The sequence below is a fragment of the Macrotis lagotis genome, chromosome 7 (assembly GCF_037893015.1).
Source record: "Macrotis lagotis isolate mMagLag1 chromosome 7, bilby.v1.9.chrom.fasta, whole genome shotgun sequence".
Taxonomy (NCBI): Eukaryota; Metazoa; Chordata; class Mammalia; order Peramelemorphia; family Peramelidae; genus Macrotis; species Macrotis lagotis.
Genome location: NC_133664.1, coordinates 9,884,690 through 9,897,864, shown reverse-complemented (window position 1 = coordinate 9,897,864; position 13,175 = coordinate 9,884,690). Strand labels below are relative to the sequence as shown.

The window sequence follows — 13,175 nt, the reverse complement described above, 5'->3', positions numbered from 1 at the left end:
AAAAAATTAACTACTGAAATATGTGTCATAGATTTTAAATCCATAACAGCCAACTTATTCATTTAAACAAACAAATTTACACAAAATCCCACTTTGTCAAGTGAGTTACGCTATGGCCCAGGTGAGCTCTGTGAATTAAGTTTCTCTATCTTTCTAGGACTCAAATCAATTCATCACTTATCGTTTGGGGAGGAAATACTTCTCTTTGGTTCCCCTTGCCCTCGTAACCTATGGGTTTTACCCCATGACTTCAGTTTTGGAGTTCCATTCCCAGGGTGCTTGCCAAAGCCAATTATGGGAGGCGTGCAAGGGTGGCAAAGGAAGACAGCCAGATGCGGAAACCTACGTGTACCAGAGCTTGGGGTGACGGCTCACGGAATGGTTCTTTCCATTAGTGGGGGAGTCCTTGGTGGCCGACTTGCTCAGTAGGAATTCCTGAAGCTTCTGCTTCACCTCCGTGCTTGCCACTGCTCCTGGATCACACAGACAACAACACAACAAAGTTTTGAGTCAAGGCTTGCTCTCCTTCCCCAAGAATATTCAAAGAAAGAAAAAATGGCCAAACCAGAAGCCCACCCATGCCAAGGAGCAAGCAGAACTTCACTGCGAGGAAGAAAGCAGCTTTCAGATTTCAGAACCCAAACAAGATAGTTCTTTAGCCATCTGAACATATTAGTTGATAACGGCTCTGTAAGATCAACAGCAGATCCATGTTTGGGATTCTCATTTCTCCAGCTTTCAAAGGATTATGATGCCAAAATTAATGAGTTCAATTTCCCAAACATCAAAGAAATGTGTTGGGAAGAGGGGACAGTTGATCACCAGCAGTTCAAGGGAAATGGGCACCATTTTTTCTAGATTTCTCATTCTCTGTACTAAGAGAGAGGGTCTATACCTTTGTCAGATTCATTTGTTTAAAGGGGAATTTAAAAGGGATGATTTGGCTACTTCTCACTATCAGGCACAGCTAATGAGATTTTTCTGAGTCCATTTCAGATCACTGTTGGTCTTTTTTCTAGCTAACACTGATTGTTCCTTATGAGGTGAAACAGCTGTGGGCACATCTCCTCTTGGAGCAAGCACATGTGAAAATCAGCTTCAACCTGTTTTTAAAACTGGTCTCAATTGGGGAATTATTGGGATCTGTCTCCCTCTTGTGGATGTCGCTTTGCAAAGAGAATCCTTCCAGGTCGCCCTAAAGCCTCAGCCCTGGCAACGTCCCAGAGTAGGGGGGACCCCAGAAAAACCCAGAGGTCAGTGCAAAGGGCCGAGATGAGGAGGGGAGGACTGATTATGTAGCTCTCCCAATGGAAAGATATTGAAATGCAGCTCCGATCATTCAGAATGCACCCAGGCTCATTTGCTTATGTGCTCAGCAGGATGCATGTTCCACCAGAGCTGTGGAACCAAACGGATGCCCAACAAATGAATTGGAAGGGCCCAGAGTCTCTTATCTTTTATTGATTTTTCATTGAAACCAGAAAAATATGAGAAGGTTCATTTCCCTTTTCCCACCAGATTCTTTTCTGAGGGGGAGAAGCCAAGTCCCCAGATGGGGAAGTGGGTGGGTTAGGGGAAGACAGTGGCTCTCCAGGCCAAGCCTCTTACTTTCTCGCCCTCTCTCCTTGCCTCGAAGAGGGGGCAGCTGCTGCTGCTCCCGCCGGTGCCTCTCCACCTCCTGCTCCTGCCGCTGCTGCTCCAATTTCTGCTCCTTCTCCAAAAGTTCCTGCTGCTGCTTGATAGCCAGAAGTTCCTGTTGCAGCTTGCGAGAAGAGAAAGACATGAGAGCTGGCAGTGGCCTTGGGTCCTGCAGCCTGGGCGCCCGGCACCTAGCCAAGGGGGACACCTGGCCCATTTGGACTCCACCGGACCTTTTCACTTCTTGGTGAATGGATGAAAAGCCAAGCACCAACAACAAGGAGAGAGAGAGAGAGAGAGAGAGAGACAGACAGAGAGACAGAGAGAGACAGAGAGACAGAGAGACAGAGAGAGACAGAGAGAGACAGAGAGACAGAAAGAGAAAGGAGAGACAGAGACAGAGAGAGGAAGAGGAAGGAGGAAGAGAACAAGAGGGAGAAAAAGAGTTAGCAAGAAAGCAACATAGGAAGGGAGAAAGGAGAAAGAAAAGTGAGGACAGGACAGGCCCACATCATGTGTGTATGTATATACTATATCAGAATATCAGAATGAACTGATGAACTGCACCTAAAGGAAGAGGAGAAAGTTCAAATTCTGCCCACTTGGCTTCAGACCATCCACAAGAACTCACAATTCCTGTAGCTGTGGGCTAACTTCTCCCCCCTCTCTGAAATAACAGCCCTCCCCCGGTCCACCTACTGCATCATCACAAAATTGCCCATTCGGGGCATCCCCCAAGAGTGGAGCCTGGCAATCCAAGTCCACTATGAAGGTTTCTTTGTTGCTCTTATTCCCGAGACCCTTGCTAGTGAGGTCCAGAAGCCTTAGCCCCTGAGCTGGAAGACTGGCCACGAAGGCTGAGGAGTGGGGTGGGTTGGGGTGCAAGAGCATGAGCTACTCACCCTCCCCCACTTTGAACCTAAAGCACTGTCCTCATTAATCTGCACAAAGAGTAAGATTTCAGAGCAAATGCAACACCTTTACCCAATATCCTGAGTACTGAATTTAAACTCCTTCAAATTAGGCAGAAAACAGAACTGGAATAAAGGAGATTTCATAGATTTTGTTTCAGGACCACAAGAACGTGCATCCATAGGCTATGCACAGTGGTGTGTGTGTGTGTGTGTGTGTGTGTGTGTGTGTGTGTGTGTGTGTATGAGTGTCAGGGAGCATGTGTGTGAGCATTGTGGAAGACATGTGTGTGCAAATATAAATGTGGGAATGTGTGTGTATCTGTGTATTTTTGGATGGATCTGTGAATTCATCACTGTGAATAATTTCTACAACAAACCCCAAAGTGGAGACTCAAGGGTGTTTTGAGGCAGGGGTCTGTCCCAGGACATCATAATGCACTGGAAGAAGGGCTAGCCCTGGTATTCACTTCCTGAAGGAACTTTTAACCTTCTTAGCTTCTCTTTCCTTCTCTGGGGTCCTGAGATCCCTCCCAGCCCTAAATCAGGGATCATTCCACATCTTCACAGGCATCAGTACTGAGACATGGGAGAGCAGCATCTGAAGTCAGATGGCAGGAGAACTGCCCAGGACTCATCCCAGCCTGGAGGCTCCTATGTCTCCCCAGGGAAGATCGAGTCAAGGTGGCTGAAGCCATCCTCATCCATCCCCTTAACCCTGGGCACTCCCAATTAGTAATGCCCTTCCCTTCACTCATTTCCTACTGTAACTTCTCTAGTATCTCAGCCCCAAGCAACAAGCATTTATATGTCAGACCTGGTCACTAATGGCAGTAAAAAGACAAAATGGCAACTTCATATGCCTTCAGGAAGCTTACATTCTATCAAGCACCTTCTCTGCCTGCCACAAATATAACAAAACATGCTTGAGGAATGGCACCCACAATGGGTCCCCAAGAGCAAGGGAAAGAACCTCCTTCCTCTACAGAAATCAGAGTGGTCCTACAAAGGCTTGGCCTTATTTGTCTTTTTTTTCAGTCTCTAGAGGGTTCTGTGGCAGTGCCACATCCCAGGGATCCCTAATATGCAGAGTAATTGAGCCTTCTTCCAAATCTTTATACAATGAGAGACAAGCCCAGAGGACTGTCTAGAGGCATTGCTTTCATCCCAGTGATGGGGATTCCTGAGCACAGCGCTAAGGATGGTGAGGGGATCCCGCTAGAGCTAAAAAGGACTTGAGAAGCCAAAGGTGACTCCCTGCTCTTTCCAGAAGCAAGAGGCCCAAGGTCCCATGGCCAACAGATATCCAGACATCTTCAATCCAAGACCAAGTCTCAATGCAAGACACAGTGTGACACAGAAGTAAATAATCACCATCCCTGTCATCACTATGGTGATCAATATCATTAATCATAATTATTAATTTAATTATTACATATAATAATCATAACAACCATGGCAAAAAAGTTTTAAATATCATACTCAGGACTCAAACCCAGGTCTCTGACTCTGCTTCTCCTACATTCTAATCGTGTGACCCTTCCCAAGTCACTTAGCCTACTAAGGTCTTGTTTTCCTCCTCTAGAAAATGAAGGAATCATCTTTTTTTAATGGGATAAAAAGGAATTGGGGAACCAAGGGAATGCTCATCAACTGAAGAATGGAAGAAAATATTATGGAATATAAGTGGGATGGATGCTATTATGCTCTAAAAGTGATGAAGAGGATTGTTTCAGAGAAACCTGGCAAGCTTTGTGTGAGCTAATGAAGAAAGGAGAATAATTTATACTGTGACAATTATGATCAAGACCAATACACTGGCCACCATGATTGCGGAGGACACATGATAACACCTGCCTTTTGTTTTGTGATAGGGAGGGGAGTGATTTGACTGAGACGTATTTTTAGATATGTCTAATGAGGGAATTTGCTGGACTCTGCATGTTTTCAATGGAGGATTTGTTTTTCTTTCTTTCTGAAGGTGGGGCAGATGGAAAGGGTGGAAAAGTAGGCCGATTTTTTATTGAGTTGGGTTTTTAAATAAAAATTTAATTTAAATGAATAAATTCATCAAAGTAATCATTCCCATCCTCCATTGAAGCTATATAAGTATTCCTATATCAGGATTCACATTACTATCAGGATTCTCTGCTGCAGGTGACCCACAGGCCCATGGATCAATCCAATATCCCAGCCCTCAGAAGAACTCAGGGCAGAATCAGGTCATGGGGACCCTGACCCACCTCTGGGCCTCTGTCTGGAGCCCTTCTCCATGGCTGAGCCCTCATTCCCCAGAGCCCAGGGAGAGGAGGAGAGAGCGCGGGCTACCTTGATATGCTCCTGTAACTGAGCCTGGTGCTGCCTCGTTAGGTTCTCGTGCTGTTTCTGGAACTCGGCGATGAGCAGCTGCTTCTGCAGGTGCTGCTGCTGTTGGATGAGAAGCAGCTCCTGCTGCAGCTGCTTCTCCCGCAGCACGGGGTCTACCATGGGCATCATCATTCTGAGATCTGTCCTCAAGTCCAAGGGCGTGACGGGGTCCAGAGTCACAGGAACCTCAGACTTCACCTCCACTGCAAAGCAAAAGGGAATATAACAAAGACATATGAGAGGATGACTGGATCTGTAAGAATGGCAAAGGCATCCTCAAAAGCCCAAGCTTTAGGGGAAGGGACAGGAAACATCAGACCCTTGGACCATTTGGTGGTCTGGTGCTACATAGCCAAGAAATTCAAGACATCCAGGAGTTTCTTAAGGGTGAATCAAGTAGCTGTTTGACCAGCCATAGCAGGATAATGATGTTAAACATATCCACATGACCCTTGGCAGAAAAAAGATTCCCTATCACTACTTTAGGGGAAGGGGTCACTAAAAACCTTGGAATCATTTGCAAAGAGCTCAATAATGAAGGGTATGAAATCAAACAAAATGGAAGTTTGCCAGAAAGATGAGCATCACAAGATAACAAGCACCCCCCCCCCCCCCGCCCCGGAAGAAGTGGTCCTAATGTCAGCAAATAATATAACTAGGCTTGGGCAAATGGAGCTTCTACCTAGGGTGCTGAATTTGGTGAGATCTAAAAGCTTTCAGTCTCTCAGCAGCTTTGAAACAACAAAGCTGAGCACCTACTTAGCAAGATTAAAGCTTCTTCCCCACTGATGCTGCATCATATTTATAATCACATCCACAACCCAACAGTGGCATGTCCTTCAGAATATTGATCAAGGGGCAAAGTCTCCTCCTTGTAGAGAAGAAGTATGTGAGGCCATTTTGTGAAGCTTGACACAGGTACAAAAATTCCCAGATAAAGCTCAGTGTGTAAATAAGGACCTTGGAAGCATCTATGGTTTCTTTAAAAAGGAACCTGTAATAACAATAGAAATAATACTAGCTATGGATTCGAATCCTGACTTTCCCACTTGTTTCCTGTATAATAGTGGGGAAGTTTTCTATTTTTAGGAGTCCCTTTCTTCAGCTTAAATCCTTTGCTAGGCTTGAAATAAGTGACTTCTGGGAATGAAACTTTGGACTAAGGGAAAAATCAAATTAGAAAAAGAAACTGATATGGAACAGTGAATCAATTAATTCAGCAGAACATTGGTCTGATATCAAACAGAGCTGAGAGATTGCTAAAGCAAAATGCAAGAAAATCATGAGTTTAAAAGAGAAGAAGGTGGGGAGGGAGAAGAAATGAACACTGATAGAGTCGCTATGATGAGTCAGGCACAATTTTACAAATATCATCTCATTTGATCCTCATACCAATCTTGGGAGGCAGGTGCTATTATGATCCTCTTTTTTACAGATGAGGAAACTGAGGCAGACAGCCATTAAGTAACTTTTCCAGGTCATAGAGCTAATATGTGTCTGAAGCAAGATTTGAATTCAGGTTTTCCTGATTCTACACCCAGAACTCTATCCACTGTGCTACCAGTTACCTCTTTGATAGCAGAATTAGGGATATCCCATTTCCAATTTTTGAATTGAAAACCCTGCATAGTCTGGCTCAAGTCACCCTAGCAAATACGTCACACCCTACTGCCCTGCATACAATCTATATTTCAGTCAAACCGTACCAGCCCCATAAAAGATAGTCTTCCCCCTTCAATGCTTGTACACAGTTTGCTACCCCTGGCTGCTCCACTCTTCCCACCTTTGCCTCTTGGAATCTAGGGTTTACTTCAATACTAGACAGATGAAACCCCCAGACCTATGTGATCTTCTCCCCCATCCGTTACTATTCTCCTCTGACATCCCAGTTATCACTCAGTATATATCGTGTATTTGTTCATGTGAGTAAATCTTGTCCAGACCTACATCTGGTAGAATGGCGCTCTGGATCTTAGAACCTAAGACAGCAACTGCATACAGCAAGTGCTCAATAAGGGCTTGTTGAACTAACTTGACTTAATGATTAAGGAGTAAGTAGCCTATGTCAAAGAGCAGCATCCTCAAACAACCCAGAATCTCAATCTGATGAGATCTGAACATCAGACTCGGCACAAACCAAAAGGAGCTCTAGGACCATACTAGACAGGTGATCAGGTGGTTATTCAGACTTGGTATGGTCTGATCTCCAGCAAGAAAGAATGAGGTCAACATTGCTCAATATATATGCATATGTGGACATATGAATTGTGCAAAAAATATTTACACATATATGCATACAAATACATGTATATTTTAACATTCTTTATTTTAAATTTTGAGTTCTAAATTCTCTCTCCCATTTCTCCTCCTTCATTGAAAAGGAAAGCAATATTATATCAATTATGCATGTCAAGTTGTGCAAAACATATATCCATATTGGTGTTATAAAAATAGAATAAAATCATCCTTTAATTTGCACTCAGAGTTCATCCATTCTCTTAGAAGTAGATAGCACTTTTCATCATGAATTCTTTAGAATTGTCTTGGATTGCTGAATTGCAAAGAATAGTTAAATCTTTGATAGTTGATCATAGGCAACTATGATATTGGTGTTACTGTGTTTGACTCATTTTATTTTGCATCAATCCTTATATATCTTTTCAGGCTTTTCTGAAATCATCCTGGTCATCATTTTCTATGAATTTCATCATAGTCACAGACCACAAAATAAGCTGCTATAAATACTTTTGCATATGTGAGATGCTTTTCCCTCCCTTTTCTTTGATCTCTTTGGGATACAGAAATAGTAGTGATATTGCTGGATTAAAGCTTTTATAGGGTTTTGGACATAGTTCTAGACTGTTCTCCAGAATAGTTGAATCTGTTCACAATTCCACCAATAGGGCGTTAGGGTCTCCATTTTCCCAAATCCTCCCCAAGATTTTTCTTTTTCCTTTTCTGATGGATTGGTCAATTTGATAGGTATAAGGTGGTAACAGAGATTTATTTTAATTTGCATTTCTCTAATTAATAGTTTTTATATCATTTTTTCATATTGCTACTGATAGCTTTGATTTCTGAAATTTGCCTATTCATATCTTTTGACCATACATCATCTGAGGAACAATTCTTATTTTTTTTTATAAATTTGGCCCAATTTCCTTTACATGTGAGAAATGAAGTCTTCATCTGAGAAATTGCTGTAAACTTCAAGCCCCCCCTCCTCAGTTTCCTGTTTTCCTTCTAATTTTGGCTATAGTACAAAACCTCTTTTAATTTCACGTCATCAAAATGATCCATTTTACCTCCTGTGATCCTCAATATATCTCTCGTTTGCTCATAAACTCTTCTCTTACCTGTGAATCTGGCAAGGGATCTGGATATCACTATCACAGTATACAAGATGACATACTGGTCTGTACCTACTTGCTGCCATACTGTTGTCCAGTTTTCACAGCAATTTTTGCCAGATGGTGAATTCTTGCAACAAAAGCTTGGTTATTTGGGTATACCACTAGACACTAGATTATTATGGCCATTTACTACTGTGTATTGTAGGCTTAATCTATTCTCCCACTCTATTTCTGGGCCAGTAGCGCATTGTTTTCATGATTACCATTTTGGAACTGCTAGGGTTGGCTGCACTTTCCAACTGTTCTCATTTTTAGCAACGTTTTCTACAGTTCCTTTACAACTTCAACCCCCAGGGTGGCTAGTTCTACCCTCTGGGACCCACCAGAAGAACCTAGCAGCCTCCATGTGGCACAGTGCTTTCAATCCCTGACTGTTTCCTTTGAGTTCTCTCTTTTCCAGGTCCTTGCCTGGAGCTTCATCTGCCATGGACTCAATACCCTTTCACAGCTGATTGCCCTCCTCTGGACCATCCCCAGTCATCAATATCCTTAAACTGGGTTCTCAGTCCAGGGGGCTTATGTTCTTCCTAAATAAGGTGGTGACAAAAGCCGTTCTCCTATAAACACATGCGCTTCTTGTAACTTCAATTTTGTTGTCTGCAAGGGGCTAGCCCTGGCTTCAAAGATCCTTTTCCACTTAGAGACAGGGGTGCCATCTACTCCTTACCCCTTATCAGAGATGTTGTCATGGGGATGCCTTTTAAGCCTAGCTTGGACTGGAGAGGAAAGGAATTTCCTTCCAATTTTACAATTCTGTGGTTCCCTCCAAATAGTCAGTCCTGGATAATGTCAATGATAGCCTCTCCTCATCAGAGTTCAAAAGGCCATGCTGCAACCTCTGCTCTTTACATGGAAATCTCAATAAACAGAGGTCAGAATTCAGCCCCATAAACACACAGAGAACTTAATGTTTAAAGATGCTTAGGGTATATATACGACCCCACATGTCTATTTTGTCTGGTTTTCTTATAGTCAATAAACTGAAAACATCAACCCTTTAAAACAGGCATGTATAACACACACACACACACACACACACACACACACACACACAAACACACACAAGCAGTTCTCTCTCTTCCAATAAAGGCCCCAAGCCCCTGAACCAGTTACTATAAACCTCAAAGAGTAATTTGCCTTCTTAACCTGCTATCCCAACAGAAATGATTGGGTCTAACTGCTTGCTTTTGTTCAGAGTCTAATCACTAAATTGTGAAAAATCACCCTCAACTTACCCAAAGTGCTAGTGATTATAAATAATTGCCCCAGACCGAGAGAAAGCGGCAGGCAGGATCCCAGCCTTTCATCCAATTTATTCAGCAGCCATCCACATTCCATTTGTCTAGACTAAATATAGCAGCGTTTATACAAGAAATCAGGAGTGCTACCCGGGAGCAGAGGAAAGACATGAATATTTCATCAAATACAGGGCGGCGTGGCAATCAGCAGATGGACGCAAGCACTCAAGGCCGGTCATCTCTGGTCTGATGGACATGGACCTGCTCCTTGGACAAAGCGTCAGTCTTCAGCAGGTCATGGGCCCTTTCTGGGTGTCCTTTCTGGCTTAAGTTTGGTTTTTAACCTAAATGGTGACAAAGGCTTATCCTGCTCAAGAGGAGGATGAGAGTGGTTCCATCTTTGGTGAAGAGATAAGAAATTGAATCCAGAGAAATGTGAGCTGCCCTTTGCAGGAGCAGGCTGCTTCTGGACATTGCCTCTGGGCTGATTCCTGTTCTCAGCACAGGAAGGTGCCAAGTCACCTCCATTGGCCAAAATGCAGCCCATCAAGAAACACGAATCAAGTGGGGGGTGGAATCCCTGGAGATGGGGGCTTAGCTCTGGCATCAGAAGGGTGGCACTTTGGGTCTTCAGGGATTTAAATGGCTTTAAGAGCAAGTAGTTGATTGGTGGGAGGGAGGGAAGGAGGGAGGGAGGGAGGGAGGGAGGGAGAGAGAGAGAGAGAGAGAGAGAGAGAGAGAGAGAGAGAGAGAGAGAGAGAGAGAGAGAGAGAGAGAGAGAGAGAAGAGACAGAGAGGTTAGACATGGGGATGGTAAAGAGTACTCCTAGGTGAGGGAAATTCCTGACCAATGCCAATCACTTATAATCTCAGAGAACTGTTGAAGGAACAAAAATTAAATTTCATTCTATTCTACTCAAACTGCAGCTTTTCTTAATAGTTAATAATAATGTTATAAACTGTTATTAAGTGACTTGACTGTGCTAAGATATGGAGACAGAGGCAAAAATAAACCATGTTCTTCCTTTCCTGAGCTCATATTTCAGAGGGGAAACAATAGCACCATCATGGATAAGTTAATGTGTAGATGTGTGTAGATATGCACATGTAGTTTTGGATACATATATATATATATATATATATCACATAATACATGTGTGTTTGTATGTGTGTTTATGCCACATCAACAAAACAGTGAGAGACCACACTGGGACTCTTATAACATGTGCTTCTTCTGCTGAGCCTTGAAGGCAGCAGTCAGGGGGCCCTAGAGATGGAAGTGGGAAGTGAGGATGTTCCCAGTGGGGAGGATGGTATTTGGAAAGGCAGGAGAGCAAATGTCCTGTATGTGGAACAGCACCGAGGTCAGTGAGTCAGACCACAATGTGAGTCTGGAATTGCTCTATCAAGTGAACTTGATCTAACAAATGCCTTTGTAGAACAGGGTTGGGGGGCTGGGGGGAGGATGGAGGGAATGATCCCTATTGTCTGGGTCCCCCACACTGCCATTCCTGGAATGCTCTTGCTCCACATGTTCACCTCTTGGAATCTCTCACAGCCCAGCTCCAAACCCACCTTCCACAAGAAGCTGTCCCTGACCTCCCTTCAGACCAGCAACTTCCCTTTGTTGATACTCTCCAGTCTGCTCTCTATAACTTCTTTGGGCAGAGGTGGTGACTCCTTGACTTGCCCCCACTTCAGCATCCCGGGGGCTACTTAAAAGCAGGATCTGTCTTTTGCCATCTTTGTTTCTTTCATGCTTTAGGGCAGATAGGTGGCACAGTAGATAGAGCACTGGCCTTGGAGTCAGAATAGGGGTTCAATTCCAGCCTCAGACATTTGACACTGCCCTTGGACTTGGGGCAAGTCACTTAATGCCGATTGCCCTCCCATCCAGGGCCATCTCCAGTCCTCCTGATTCATGCCTGGCCACTGGACCCAGGTGGCTCTAGAAGAGAAAGTAAGGCTGGTGACTTAGCACAGAGCCCTCCCCACCAGCACCACACACACACACACACACACACACACACACACAATTCAACTCTTGTGTTTGTCATGGCATCACCTCCCTGATGTGGAGCACAAAGGACAAATATCATCTTCTCTCATGCTTTGACCAGTGTCTGGCCTACTGTAAACTCGCCTGATGAATAGAACGGTTTTATTTATTCTGGAGACAAAAACAAATCCCCAAATATCTTAGAGATGGTACTATGAATTTTATGTAAACAGATTTGGGTAAGTTCTAAATGTCAGAATTTATTTTCCTATATATAAAATAGTCTATCACAATTTGAATTTGGGTTTTGGAAAATGATAGTCAAGAAATTCAATCTTCCACTACTCAATTAGTTTAAGACTGTAAGTAGCCTGCAAGGAGATCATAGATAAAAGACTATCCTAATCAGCCATCCTGAATACAAGGCCTGACTTGGACTGAATTTTAAGAGTTCCAAACAAGTCTTGGAATTCTGCATAGATGACAGGCTGGTGGATTCCAGAACTCCTAAGGCCCCTCTGCCTATTCTAACACAGTGAAATAAAAAAAAAATATTTTTGTACAGAAACAAAGGGAGGGTCTTCTTGTCTTCTATCATTCCTGGTGCCTTGACTGTATAGTCAAGTCTGAGTTACCCAGAATGTTTATGGCATATGATGCAAGATCTAATTAATTCAGGTAACTGGCAATTACCAGATATGCTCATTTTATGAGAATTTTCAAAAAGCCATTAGGTTCTAGACTTAGAATAATCCTTGAAATGGCACATTGCTTAAATTTATAGCAAAGAAAACTGAAGCCCAAACTTAACTGATTTGTCCAAGGTCCTGACAAATAAATTTTTGCTAAAACTACACTGATTCCCATTAAATTTTTAAGATTTATTGACATTTTATTTTGACAATAAATGTTTTACATGACATACCCCAAAACATCTCAACTCAAAATGTATATTCCCTGAAAAGTGAAACAAAATAATATATAGTGTGATGATGACTGAGATCTCACATGTCATTTTCCATTTTTATAGTTGAGCAATCCTCAACAGAAAGGAAAAATGTATGTTTTACTTTGATTGCAAGGTACCATTCACCATTTTCTCCTTGATAACTCATAAGGGCATGAGATTGGTGATTAGGGTCAACAACAGACTCTGATCATTAATTAGATACTTTTGGAATGCTGCTTATTCTCTTCTTCCCCCTTCTCTCTTTCAGTAAGGCACCAAGTCCCATTGTTTCTTATTTTATGATATCTCTCCAATCCATTGTGTGCAACCCATTTCCATTAATACCATCTCACTCCAGGCTCTAATTACCTCAAACCTGCCCCACTTTAACAATCCTCTACACCGGTTTCACTGCTTCCAGTTTCTTCTCTATTAACCATCACCAGATTCTTCTCCCTCACTGTTACCAATTCATTCTTCAATCAAAGAACTCTGCTGATTCCCAGGAAACCAAAGTCTTTAGGATGGCATTCAAGGTTCTCCACACCCCCAATTTCATTTCATATCCTGCCCTATCCTGTAGACCCCAAAGAGTGAAAGAATGGGACAAGTGTTAATGCTAGCCCTAGGACCCTACATTCAATGAACTGACATGAACGG

General features: G+C 43.0%; 1 protein-coding gene across 9 annotated transcripts in view; it reads right to left on the bottom strand.

Moving 5' to 3' along the window:
• Nucleotides 1-13,175, bottom strand: part of HDAC9 (histone deacetylase 9) — a 947,449-nt gene that overhangs the window by 415,486 nt on the left and 518,788 nt on the right. For 6 of the 9 annotated variants that reach the window (XM_074195439.1, XM_074195435.1, XM_074195433.1 and 3 more), the window contains 3 exons: nt 4,878-5,119; nt 1,609-1,762; nt 347-473 (listed from right to left, as the gene is read on the bottom strand). In XM_074195439.1, the coding sequence (XP_074051540.1) occupies nt 347-473; nt 1,609-1,762; nt 4,878-5,119 (523 nt within the window). The remainder of the gene's footprint in view (nt 1-346; nt 474-1,608; nt 1,763-4,877; nt 5,120-13,175) is intronic. The other 3 variants (XM_074195442.1, XM_074195440.1, XM_074195441.1) reach the window with 2 other exon arrangements.